Source organism: Geotrypetes seraphini, chromosome 1 (genome assembly GCF_902459505.1).
Source record: "Geotrypetes seraphini chromosome 1, aGeoSer1.1, whole genome shotgun sequence".
Classification (NCBI taxonomy): Eukaryota; Metazoa; Chordata; class Amphibia; order Gymnophiona; family Dermophiidae; genus Geotrypetes; species Geotrypetes seraphini.
The window spans coordinates 322,149,275-322,163,496 of NC_047084.1; the positions used below are offsets into that span (position 1 = coordinate 322,149,275).

The 14,222-nt window shown below is 39.3% G+C and overlaps 1 protein-coding gene across 4 annotated transcripts in view; it reads left to right on the plus strand.

The window, feature by feature from the left end:
- PPP3CA (protein phosphatase 3 catalytic subunit alpha) overlaps positions 1-14,222 on the plus strand; it is a 654,035-nt gene that overhangs the window by 552,132 nt on the left and 87,681 nt on the right. For all 4 annotated transcript variants that reach the window (XM_033956955.1, XM_033956965.1, XM_033956983.1 and 1 more), the window contains exon 8: positions 2,798-2,892. In XM_033956955.1, the coding sequence (XP_033812846.1) occupies positions 2,798-2,892 (95 nt within the window). The remainder of the gene's footprint in view (positions 1-2,797; positions 2,893-14,222) is intronic.

Genomic DNA, 14,222 nt, shown 5'->3' on the forward strand with positions numbered 1-14,222 from the left:
CTAGGCACAAAATGTCCAAAGTGTATTTTCAAACAATCGTTTAAAAAGTATCCCACTTCTGGCAGAAGATGACCTCATCCAGCTTTGCCAGAAAACTGGTCCCAGGTACAGAACAACTTTGAAAAAAGCCACCAGCTGGCTGAATAGATTTTCAGACTTTTATCTTTAGCAAGAACTATCAGATAGTCAATAAAGTGTAGTTGTCTACTAAACCTACACCTCAAACTTCCTTGTGTAAAGTTGAGTCCTAAGTTCATAGACCCACATCAACCTGGTAACCATGCATCTTCAACTTTCAGAGACACTCAAGACTCCTTCCCCATTTTATGTTTTCTTCCCCATTTTATGTTTCCAGATCCTTTTGATAGAAACTACATGATTCAGTTCCAGAACATAAGATAAGCCTTACTGGGTCAGATCAATGGTCCATCCTCATGGTGGCCAATCCAGGTCTCTAGTTCCTGGCAAAACCTCAAATAGTAGCAACATTCCATGCCACCAATCCAGGGCAAGCAGTGGCTTCCCCCATGTCTGTCTCAATAACAGACTATGGACTTTTCCTCCAAGAAATTGCCAAACCTTTCTTAAAACCAACTACATTAACCACTCTTACCACAACCTCTGGCAACACTTGTAGTTGTGGATGTTATGAGTTCTGTTTTTTGTATTTTTTCTGTTTATTAAAAGGCCAAAGTACAATTAAAGCAAAACACAGAAAAAATAATAAATTAATAATAATAATAAATGTATTCTTGTATACCGCCCAACCACAAAGTTCCAGGCAGTTAACAATAAAAAAGAACTGTACAATCAGTGAAAAATACATCAGGTAAAAAAAATAAAAGAAGATGATAAAAGAAAATTACATAATTTTTTGAAAAACTTATCAAACAAATGTGTTTTAAAAATTTTCTAAAAACATTATAAGAATCTACTTGACAAATAAGCAGGCTTAACCAAGAGTTCAATTTGCCTAGTTGAAAAGCAAATGTCCTATTCAAAAATTTCTTGTTACGACAGTGCTTGACTGAAGGATACATAAACATTAACTTATTACGAGTGTTTTTTAATAAGGTGTAAAAATGAAATTGAGAGGTTAGATATTCTGGCGCCAAACCAAAAAGAGATTTAAAACAAAGACAGACAAATTTAAAGAGAATACAAGCCTCAAAGGGCAACCAATGTAATTGCTGATATGATCGTATTTCTTTAGGCCAAAAATTAAACGCACTGCTGTATTTTGTACTAGTCGAATACATTGTAAGTTTTTCTTAAATGATGCAAGATAGACAATGTTACAATAGTCGAGGACAGACAGAATTAAAGACTGCACCAACATTCTAAAAGAAACCGAATCAAAATATTTTTTGATGGTTCTGAGTTTCCAGAGGATCATGAAACATTGTTTTATCTTAAGGTCAGTATGACCTTCAAATGTAACCCCTAAGATCATAATAGAAGGAACAATTTCAAAAGTTTGATCATTGATTAGAACCTGTTTATCTGAAATGATATCATTTGGGCTGGCAAGAAAAAAATTTTGTTTTATCTGAGTTAAGTTTAAATCTAAACAGCCAAAGTTGTATCTTTGCTAAAATTTCAGCAATCTGGACTTTTACATCCTCAGAAAAAGATGACATAGGCAATAACATAGTAATGTCATCCACATAGATATAGTATACACACCCCTATATGCTGGATAAACCAGCAGTAACAGCACCAGTGAAAGCTTGTAAATCTTTCCTCTGGCCACTAGATGTCAGCTGCAATATTGGCAGTATGCCCAGAATTAAAATTCTGTCTTTTGAGTTGCTGTTCCAAATCTGTGCTGTGCTGATTGGCTTTTTCCCTTCTCATGTGAATCTGAATGGGTGACAATGGCATAGTAAGGGGGGGGGAGGTTTGCTCCGGGCACTGTCTTGGTGGAGACACTAGCACCCGTCCTCTTCCCTGCCCCTGCTCCTTCCCTTCCCATATACCTCTTTAACAATCCCAGTGCGAGCAGCAACCCCAATCTGCTGCTCGCGCCAGCGTCAGCTCTTCCTCTGACTTCACTTCCTGGACCCACGTCTAGGACGTGATGTCATAGGAAAGGGCCGACGCCAGGAACATTAAAGAAGTACAGGGAAGAGAAGGGGCACACCCTCACTATGCCACTGGATGAGAGAGAACCAAATATTTCTACAAGAGGAAATCAATTGTTATGTGTATTTTGTGGTGGTTTGCTTATTCTGCAATGAAATGTGAAGCTTCTATAACACCTGCAGAATGGCAAGCTCTGTTTATTTTTTGAAAAATAGGGTGGAGGAGCATAGAAACAACTAGTCCCTCTGGCTAATTTCATTGCCTGTTGCTTTTATTGAGCTTAATAATGTGATATAAAATGCTTCATTAATCTTGTTCCATTATTGGAGCTCCTCAGATAGTTTTAGTAGATGGATGTCTAGATATTTTTTGTATTTAGCTTCTGAAGGCCCACAGTTGCAGCTATTATTTGTTTTAGATTATATTGTCTAATAGGACTGCTTGGTGGTTCCAAACAATTAGAACCAGACTGTGCTGGTTCTGATTATAAACTTCATCACTTCATAGCTATGAGCTGATTATGTCCTGACTTTCCTAAGAACAGTAAAACTGTCAGGAAAGAAACTTAGGCCTGGTTCAGCCTATCCTTGATTTTGGTGACCTACTGTAGATATTTCTATGATATCTATAAATTAATAAATCTGCACTTCTAACATGTTTAGATATGGAATACTTTGAACCATTTTTATGACCTATGCCTGTTTTTCTTTAGGTATCGCATGTACAGGAAAAGTCAGACAACAGGCTTCCCTTCACTAATCACAATTTTTTCAGCACCTAACTATCTAGATGTATACAATAACAAAGGTAAGCTAACAATATGTGTGTATGCATTCTATGGTTGTTAGCAGAAATTCAAAGCGACTGCTGGTTTGTTTCCCTTATGTTCTGGGCTGCTCCTTTTTTTTCTGTCAAAATTCACATGCATCAGCTTTTTCAGAGTGTTCTGGGGAAAATAAGGGTCTAGGAGAGGGGTAGGGAACTCCGGTCCCCGAGAGCCGTATTCCAGTCAGGTTTTCAGGATTTCCCCAATGAATATGCATGACATCTATTTGCATGCACTGCTTTCAATGCATATTCATTGGGGAAATCCTGAAAACCCGACTGGCATACGGCTCTCGAGGACCGGAGTTCCCTACCCCTGGTCTAGGAGCCCAGTTATACCAAGCATTGTATTATGGGGACTTAACTGCACATACTTATTTTTAACTCACATAAAGCAAACTGACTTTAAAATGCAAGGTACCTGCATAAATTGGTTGTATATTAAGTTCTTAAGTGACTAAGGAGTTCTTTTACAAAGTGGCAGAAAGCACTAATGCATTAATGTATGTCAGTTTTGGAAATGTCATAATTTTAAAAAGCACTAGTGAAAAATTTCATGTGGAAAATAAAAAAAACTAGATTTATATTTTGTATAATGTTATTTACGTACCTGAAATTTCTAGGAAATTATGCAAAAATAGACAAATATGCTTAAGTGCTCTGATAATAGTCTTTTTATGTTTGCATTAATGTATGCTTACCGTAACAAAATATGGTGTACTGCAGGGTGCTGAGGCATCCTGTAGTAATTTTGAGATGTGCATGTGCTACGCTACCATGCTGAAAAATAAAATTTATTGTTTGTGGAAGGAGCATGTCTGGGAGCAGAAAGTGTATACGTTTGCGCTAATTGGTTAGCTTAGCTACATTGTCTTGCTCTAATTAGCACTTGCTAGGTGCTTGATTCCTTACTGCCTACATAATGAGCAATCTTCATTTGCAAAAGCTGAAAAAAAACAGATATAGACCTTAGCATGGCTTCTACTTCATTACAAATGGAGGTGTGCAGCTTCACAATGCTGACCTCATTGTGAGATCATAAAGGTACACCTGCAAGGTAGAATGCCACAATTACAATGTGTGCTGGGATTTGAACCTATGACCTCTGGAAGATGGAAACAGGGCTTTTACCCATTGAGCCACATAAGCTTTCTTTAATGTCTTTCTTCCTCACATCTGATATGATAGCTTAGGGATCTGCTAAGCTATGATCTTCTCAGGTATTTTTACCTTCACATGACTAGGATCACTAAGCTCTCATGGTAGGAACCCCCATGACTGAAAGGAAGTGGCTGTGGCTCAATGGGTAAAAGTCCTGTATTTATCTTCCAGAGGTCATAGGTTCAAATCCCAGTACACATTTTAATTGTGGCATTCTACCTTGCAGGTGCACCTTGATGATCTCACAGTGAGGTCAGCGTTGTGCAGCTGCACACCTCCATTTGGAATGAAGTAGAAGCCATGCTATAGTCTGTATCTGTTTTTTTCAGTTTTTAAGTTTTTGCAAATGAAGATCGCTCATTATGTAGGCAGTAAGGACTCAAGCACCTAGCAAGTGCTAATTAGAGCAAGACAATGTAGCTAAGCTAACCAATTAGTGCAAACAAGCTTTTAAGCATATGCAAATGAAGTTATGTATGCATTCTATATATTTTTTCATGTGCTTTCCTTGCTTTCATTAATGAGCTGATTGGAGCACTGTTTAGTCAGAAAAAAGGGTAGCTTTTAGCAAGAAACCTAAAGCTGTGTTTTTCATGTGCTATGCTTCAGTTAATGGATCTTTTCCTCTAATTAGCAAATAGTATTGCTGTTTGTCCACAAAAATAGAAAGTTTTGCATGCAATATATCTGTTTTGATGTGCCCTGTTTATGTGGTGCCTTATTAAATGTATTTTGAGCTTAATAAAGCAAAAAATAAAAACCCAGAGATCTATTTAACAGAGCGCATTAAGGACGTCCAAACTGTGCCTAAGTTCCGTCCATTGAACTCACATCTATCTGAAGCCCAAACTGAAGTCTTCCTTTACAATGCCTATAGGACCTAGTTTTACAATTGCTATGTAACTTGCTAGCTCATTGTGTAGCATACTGGTTAAACCTACAGCCTTCTATCATAATGTTGCTGGTTCAAATCCCAATCACTCTTTCATAGGAAAAGAAATAAATAAAAGCATTAAACAGATCCAAATCCCAGTATCACAATTATAATGAAAAACACCATAAAATCACCATTCTAATAACATCATAATAATAAAATATTATAACATTAAGGACATTGTTTGGAAGTTTAACTCTCGCCTAAAACCTGATTCTCTAAAGAGCGTCTCAAAATGTGGACATCTCAACAATGCTGAGCATCACTGAGCGCGATTCTACAAAGGACGCCTATATTGGATGTTCAAACTGTGCCTAACTTTAGATGCACTTTGCAGAATCAGGGCCTGAGTGTCTTTTAATTAATTTCATGTGTTTTATAAGAGACAGTATAGGTGTGTCAGTATGGAAGTCACAACATTGAGATGGCCTTCTAAAACTGGTCATCTGTGGTTCAAGTTTCACAGTAGCATTTTGCTTCTCTTATTAAGTGACTCAGCAATCAGTTTATTTTTCAATATATAAAACAAAATAAAAGCATAAGCCATTATCTTGACTCCTCCTAACCACCACCTTCTCAGTTGGTGACCAGGTATTTCATAGAAGAATAGCAGCAGGGTTGCACGGTCTGTTTGTATAGCATTTGTTCCTAAACAGTGGCTTCTAACAGGTTTAAGAAGTTCAAATTCTCTTAACATGAAGCATAATAACAATAATTTGACAGTATATTTTGTTAAATTTGCACAGTCCCAGAAGAAAAGATGTAATTTTCTGCATATTAAATACATAAGACACAGGAGAGATTAAGAGTTAGTTTAGTGCTTCTATGATATTTAGTAGGTGATCCATTGTATAAATCTCCCATGATTTCACATTTATTTAGAAGCCATTATGTGTGTACTGTGTGTGGGTGTAAGACATTATAATTTGATGCTAGAAGACAGATATAGCATATTTTGATATTATCAAAATGCATGTTAACTTGCAAGACTTTTTTTTTTAATTAAATGGTGCATTACTGGCATTATCGATATAGATCTATGTTTAGTACAGGGAGATAAAAGAATAGTAGACCATGAACATAGTAAGTGATGACTGCAGATAAAGACCTAAACAGTCCATTCAGGCTGTCCTGCAATTACATGCATTACAATTTCTTGTCTCTACCTGGTATTGTCCTTAGGTTCCAACTACTGGAGTTGCCATTGAAGCTCACTCCAGCCTATTCAAAACATCTCCTTTGCAGGATTCAGACAGTGAGAATTGGCCTGTTCATATTCTAATTAGAGATCCTCTGTGTTCATCTCACACTTTTTAGAATTCTGTCATCATCTTCCTCTCCACCACCTCCCTTGGGAGAGCATTCCAGGCATCCACCTCTCTCTATGTGAAAAAGAATCTCCTAACATTACTCTTAAGTCTACCATCCCTCAACCTCAATTTATGTCCTCTAGTTTTACCAAATTCCCTTCTCTGGAAAAGATTTGGTTCTATATTAATACCTTTTAAATATTTAAATGTCTGTGCCATATCACCCCTGTCCCTTCTTTCCTCCAGAGTATATATGTTGAGGTATTAGTCTCTTCTCTTCTATTGTTGCAAATCCTCTACCATTTTCATCGTCTTCCTCTGGACAGCTTCGAGTCTTATATCTTAGCCAGATATGGCCTCCAAAACTGGGCACAATACTCCAAGTAGGGCCTCACCAATGAACTGTACAGGGATATCATCTCCTCCTTTCTTCTGCTGGTTACTCCTCAGCCTAGCATCCTTCTAGCTACAGTCACTGCCTTGTCACACTGCTTTGTTGCCTTCAAATCCTCAGACACTATTACCCCAAGGTCCCTTTCCCCATCCGTGCATAATAGCCTCTTGCCTCCCATCATATACATCTCCCACAGATTTCTACTCCCCAAATGCATCACTCTACTTCTTTGCATTGAATTTTAGCTGCCAGACATTAGACCATTCTTCCAACTTTATGCGTCCCATCATATACATCTCCCACAGATTTCTACTCCCCAAATGCATCACTCTACTTCTTTGCATTGAATTTTAGCTGCCAGACATTAGACCATTCTTCCAACTTTATGCGTCCCATCATATACATCTCCCACAGATTTCTACTCCCCAAATGCATCACTCTACTTCTTTGCATTGAATTTTAGTTGCCAGATATTAGACCATTCTTCCAACTTTTGCAGATCCTTTTTCATGTTTTCCACTCCCTCCGGGGTATCTACTCTTACAAATCTTGGTATCATCCTCAAAAAGGCAAACCTTTCCTTCTAACCATTTGGCAATATCGCTCACAAACATATTGAACAAAATCAGCCCCAGCACCGATCCCTGATACACTTCACTATTCACCTTTCTTTCCTCTGAGCAAATTCCATTAACCACCACCCTCTGATATCTGTACGTCAACCAGTTTCTAATCCAGTTCACCTCTTTGGGTCCTATCTTTAGCCAGTCAGGTTTGTTCAAGAGCCTCCTACGAGGAACCATATTAAAGGCTTTGCTGAAATCTAAGTAAATTATATCTAGCATACTTCCTCTATCTAATTCTCTGGTTACCCAATCAAAGAATTCAATCAGATTCATTTGGCACAATTTACCTTTAGTAAAGCCATGCTCTCTCGGATCTTGTAACCCATTAGATTCTAGGAATTTCACTATCCTCTCCTTCTGCAACACTTCCATTATTTTTCCAATAACCAAAGTGAGGCTTACCGACCTGTAGTTTCCCACTTCATCTCTGTGACAACTTTTGTGAAGAGGAACTGCATCCACTCTTCTCCAATTCCCTGGAACCTCTCCCTTCTCCATCGATTTATTGAACAAATCTTTTAAGTGGAGCAGCCAGAACCTCTGTGAGCTCCCTCAATATCCTGGGATGGATACCATCTAGTCCCATGGCTTTGTCCACCATTAGTTTTTCAAGTTTTTTAATGGAGTATCCACTCTATTCTCACATGTAGTTTTGCCAGCCAATCATGGTCCTTCTCCATGATTTTCTTCCATGAACACAGAACAGAAGTATTTGTTTAGCATGTTTTCTTTTTCCTCATCACTCTCCATATAGCAGTCCATAGCTTCTTTCAGTCTTGCAGTTCCATTATTTATCTTCCTCCTTTCACTAACATACCTGAAAAAAATGTTATCTTCCTTCTTTATATTTCTAGCCATTTGCTCTTCTGCCTGCGCTTTCGTCAGACATATCTCTCTCTTAGTTTCTTTTATTTTCATATGGCATTCCCTCTTCTTCATCAAACACCAACTCTTTTGTCCTTATTTTCTCCACCACTAGTGAAGAACCATATCGGTTTCCTTTTTCTCTTGTTTTTATTTATTTTCCTCATATAAAAGTTGGTAGCCATTTTTATTACTCCTTTCAGCTTGATATGAACCAAGATAACGTCCGCAAACACCGCCAGCTTGAATGCATCCGTTTCTCTATTAAAGGCATGTTGAATAATTATAAATTATCTATTTATGCAGATGATGTTCTATTATATATCAATGTGAATTCTATACCACACCTTCTCTCTTGCTCACAGATATTGGGTTATAAAGTTAATTGGTATAAATCCACTGTTATGCCACTTTCAAAAAATGTATTTCCATGTTTCACAATACCCATTTGTTTAGGAACCTCTCAACTTAAAATATATATATATAGTAATACTATTGACTATACTCTAAAATACAATAGAGCACTCAGATGACACCACGAACTTCGACTGTGCATTCCACCAGCTCCACATGGAAACCACCCAGAAACGTTCCTTTTCCCACACCATGGAACCAACTCCCCCCAGACATTCGAGCTATAGAAGACCTACTGCCTTTCCGAAAAGCAGTAAAAACCATCTTGTTCCCAAACCACGGCACTCCTGCACTGAAGCCTTAGGGAATAAACCGTAGTGGCACTCTAACCTACCAGCACACAACCAGTAACAAGGTGCTGATCGCTACAAATACCTTCTATCCACCTCACATCAACAGTCCAGTTACGGACATTCCCTCTCCCTCTATAGCCATTGACCTAAACTCATAAACCTGGCCTTGATGTTATCGACCAATTACATGACATGATGTAAACCCAATCAAGATTAAATACCATGGCTATCACCGCTACCGACCGAATATCCTTGCTTCAAACCTAATGCCCCCAGCCACGAGTGTGTGCTCATTCCACCCTCTCTCATACCATTTGATGTATATACCCAATGCTTTCCTTTTTGCTGTAAATGCCCTCTGTCCTCTCCCCTCCCAGCAGTATACTGTATACGCACAATTAACCATGTACCTCTAAAACATTATGATTGTATTGTTTCTTCCCTACAATATAGAATGTACCACTCACTACCTTTGCACCTCAAACACTGTGAATGTACTACTGTGACCCGTTCTGAGCTCCTGGGTAGGATGAGATATAAAACCAAAATAAATAAATAAAATAGTGATGCAATTTTAAAAATGATTATTGATCTTCTCAATTCATGGTCCCCACTGTTTTTATCCTGGTGGCACAGATCAGAAGCCATCAAAATGGTGTTAGCACCTAAGGTTTAATTATATCCTTAGTATGATTCCTATTTCATTTCCTGCCTCTCTTTATAAGAAAATTGATGCTTTAATTTCCACATTTGTATGGCATAACTCTACTTCACGTATTGTATTGCATAACATAAACTTAAATTGTCTCATACATCAGGAGAAATAAATTTACCAGATTTCAAGTTTTATCATTTAGCTTTTCAAATGTCACAAGCTAAATACTGGTACCTAACTGATCCCAACATCGATCTTCCCAGATGGTTACACTTTGAAAACAAATTGATGGTCAACATCCCTTTGCATCTTTTACCTTCTATGGATAGATTTAAATACAATAATGGTTCTTGTATTTTGAAAGCAACTTCTCATACCATCAACACCGTAATGCATCATCTACATCAAAAATGGATGGATATTAAAGATATTTCTCTACGGTATAACTCTAATTTTAACTGTAAAGTGCCGTGTAAATTCAGAAAAGAATGGTGTAAATTAAACATTTGAGCCCGGATTCTGTATAGGACGACCGGTCTCAGAAACCGAAGGGCATCCTATATAGAATAGGGTCTAAGGCTGCCTAAAATAGACCCGATTCTGTAACCGACATCCATGTTACAGACGCCAGTTAGACAATTGGGTTATTGTAGACACGGCTGCTATACTTATCGTGGCAAGGGATCTCCCTGCTGCAATAAGTATAGCTGCTGCCAGTCCCCCCCCCCTGAATGAATGAAGCAGGAGGGATGCCCAATCCCTCATGCCCGGAAGACCCCCAACCTGCCTGGAAGATCGCTGCAGGAGGGTGCAAAACCCCTCCTGCCAGAAGACACCCCACCCCTCAAAGATTGCCAGCAGGAGGGTGGCCAACCCCTCCTGCCGGAACACCCCACACACGTGGAAACCCCCTTCCCCACTAACTCCCCTGGAACCCCCACCCCACTAACCTTAAATGTTGACTGCCCAGACGGGTCTTTCTACCATCTGGCCGGCAGGCCCGCCTCCGTCGATATGAGGCGGACCTGCCCCTTCCCGGTGCATTGTGGGATGCACCGGGGAGGGGCCCAAGGCCAGATTGGCCCAGACGCCTAAGGCCCCTTCTATGGGCCAACCGGAATCTTAGGCTTTAACCTTATATATTATTATTATTTACTGGAAAAATAATTTAAAAGGTGGTGGAAACAGAGACTGTCTGAATTCAAAAGGGTCTGGGATAGGCATGTGGGATCTCTCAGAGAGAGAAAGAGATAATGGTTACTGCGGATGGGCAGACTAGATGGGCCATTTGGCCCTTATCTGCCATCATGTTTGTATGTTTCTATATCACGAATGGTGGAATACTTTGTGCCTACAGAAAATCAGAAGAAATTATAGCACTAAAATGTAATAATTTATCTTCATTTACCAAAAGTTGGAGTATTTTAGATACATGTTGCTCTCAATTGTAGTATAACCTGAGCTTCGAATCTATTAGTAATGCAGCCACTTGTATTTGTTAATGTTTCTTTTATGTTTCTTCTTTTGAATATGTATTAAAAAATTTATAAAGAAAGAATGCATCAGTTTCTGAGAAAAACAAGGTAAATTATTTGTACAGAGACAGCATGAACAGATCTGTTCTAACTTGGAGTAATGACTGGAATCTGATATTCTCAGAATGTGCTCTGTATAACAAGGTGTTCTGATTTTCTTACATGCCATCATAAAACACCTTGCAATAAGTGTCTGCCGTTGGAGAATCAAGGTTTTTAGACTTGACATGGAACCCATTATTTTTGCAGATGGAGAGAGTGCATTCATGTAAAAAGTCATAGGAAATTAACATATGTTGTTTATCATTTTCTTCTAGAAAAATGGCAGTGTAAAGCAGATAGCAGGCTCATGAAGAAATATGTGCCTTTTGCTTTACGAGTCCCCCCCCCCGAAATGCTCACATTCAAAACAGACACTCTTGATCCTTTTTAAAAATTTGGGAGTCCTTTTACTAAGGCACGCTAGCTGTTTTAGTGCACGCTAAACACTAACGTGTCCATTATATCCTATGGATGCTTTGGCATGCATTAGCATTTAGCGCGCGCTAAATCGTTTACCGTAGTAAAAGGACTACTTTGTCGTCATAAAATGTAATATGTTACCGTATTTCCCCATATATAGGCCACAGCCTATACATGGGTTTTATAAACCTGTGTATGGGGCGGGGCCTAGTTATATGGGGCGGCCTATGTAAAAATTTCAAATCATCCCCCCACCTTACCTCCCTCGCTGGACAATCTGAATTGCTGCCGCCTCAAATTGCAGCCAGCGGTGCAAGGCAGGAGAGATCTTTTCGATCTCCATCCTGGCCCCACGCTGCTTCCTGCTTGCCGATGCCATCAGTTCAGTTCTCGTGGGACTCGTGAGACTCATAAGTCCCACGAGAACTGGCGGCAAAGGCACGCAGGAAGCAGCCGGGATGGAGATTGAAAAGATCTCTTCTGCCCTGCACCACTGGCCGCGATTCGAGGTGGCAGCAATTCAAGCCATCCAGTGAGGGAGGTAAGGTGGAGGGGATGATTTTTAAAACTTGTATAGGCCACCCCAGTTACAGGTAGATAAGCCACGGCTAATACAATGGGGCATCTTATCTACCAGTTTTAAAACTCGTATAGGCATTTTTTGCGGCCTATACATGGGGCAATCTATACATGGGGGCGGCCTATATGAGAGGAAATATGGTAATACATTCAACAATCCAAACTGAATGACAGAAATAGAATTAAAACAAACAAGAAATGTATATATAAATAAGTAACAATCATTCATCTACAACAGAAGGACCAAGAATAAGGTAAACTGATAGAGGAATAGAAAAAAGTATAATAAAATAGAGGCAATAGAGTGACTATAGCAAATCAATTAAGGCAGGGGTGTCCAATGTCGGTCCTCGAGGGCCGCAATCCAGTCGGGTTTTTAGGATTTCCCCAATGAATATGCATGAGATCTATGTGCTTGCACTGCTTTCAATGCATATTCAGTGGGGAAATCCTGAAAACCCGACTGGATTGTGGCCCTCGAGGACCGACATTGGACACCCCTGAATTAAGGATTAACTATCGGAAAAGCCAACATTTAAGCCCTCTTGTACTAAGCTGTGGTAGAGGTTTCTACCATGGCCCGGGGCGCTAAATGCTTCGACGCTGCTCTGGGCCACAGTAGAAACCTCTACTGCGGGTTAGTAAAAGAGGGCCTAAATGTCAATCACAGCTTTTGAACGCCTCCTCCTTCTACCTGCTCTCTGCTGCCCTCTTCAGTTCTTCCTTCTGCAGGCGAGCATGAAGGCAGCATCGTTTCTTCATTGTTTTGTGTTTTTTTACGCGGCTCATGGGACTGCTGTGCCTGCATGAAGAAGAGCAGACTTTAGTCAGCAACTGGCAGGTATACCCTTTGGGAACCTACATATACTAATGTACAGCACTATTCCCCCTCTTTATTAAAGTGCACTAAGTATCATCTGCATTTATTGTTCAGTAATTGCCAAAACTAACATGCAGAAACTGCAAAATCTACATTAACTGTTGGTGAAGTTACCACTATGTTTGAGTGAGCTGCTGTGCAGCAGAGAAAATCTTTTTACCACGTGTTAATTACAGGCCAGATGACACTGGGAGTTACACCTCTTGAGGTGACAGTAACTGCTCTGCTTTATCTGCCACGTACGATAATTGCATCCCTGTTAACTGTACTTATTTCATACCCTAGAATGATGTTTTCTATAATTAGTATTTTAATGCATGTGCCAACAGTTTAGCATGTAGTAATTCAAACATTAAACAACTAGCATAGCTTAGTAAATAGATACATATGTGAACTTTCCATACCATATCTACAATAAAATGACACTTTATTATGATACTTTAAAACGAGAGAATAAACTCAAAATAGTATTTCATGTTCTCTCTTTTTTTTTTCCAAAGTGCACTTTACTAAGTAGTGATATTTGACTGTGTACAGCAGAGAAGAAAAACACATATTTAGGGCTCCTTTTACGACGGTGCGCTAGTGTTTTTAGCACACGCAGGATTTTAGCACGCGCTAAACCCGCGCTACGCTTCTAGAACTAACGCCAGCCCTATAGATTGTCTTCATGTTATTGGCTTAACAGGTTGTCCTTCCTTGCAGTGGCTTCATTTCTGCCAAAGTAAGAGTTTGCAAAATTTCAAAACTATCTTGAGAGGTAATGCCTTACTTTGCTTCCATTTTCCTAGCATCTGATATATGTCAGGCAGGGGTGCCCACACTTTTTGGGCTTGCGAGATACTTTTAAAATGACCAAGTCAAAATGATCTACCAACAATAACATTTTAAAAAACACAAAGCACACTGTACGCGCAGAAAATGTTAATTATCATTTATATTCTGGGGGTTTTTTTTCAAAGAGATCAAGGCAGATGACTTTATGCAATGTCACCTCAGTAACAACTATACAAAAATAGACAAATATACCCCCTCCCTTTTTACTAAACCACGATAGCGGTTTTTAGCGCAGGGAGATGTGCTGAATGCCCCGCGCTGCTCTCGATGCTCATAGGCTCCCTGCGCTAAAAATCGCTATTGCGGTTTAGTAAAAGGGGCACATAGTGCAAAATATAGACAGCAGATATAAATTATCAAAACAGCCA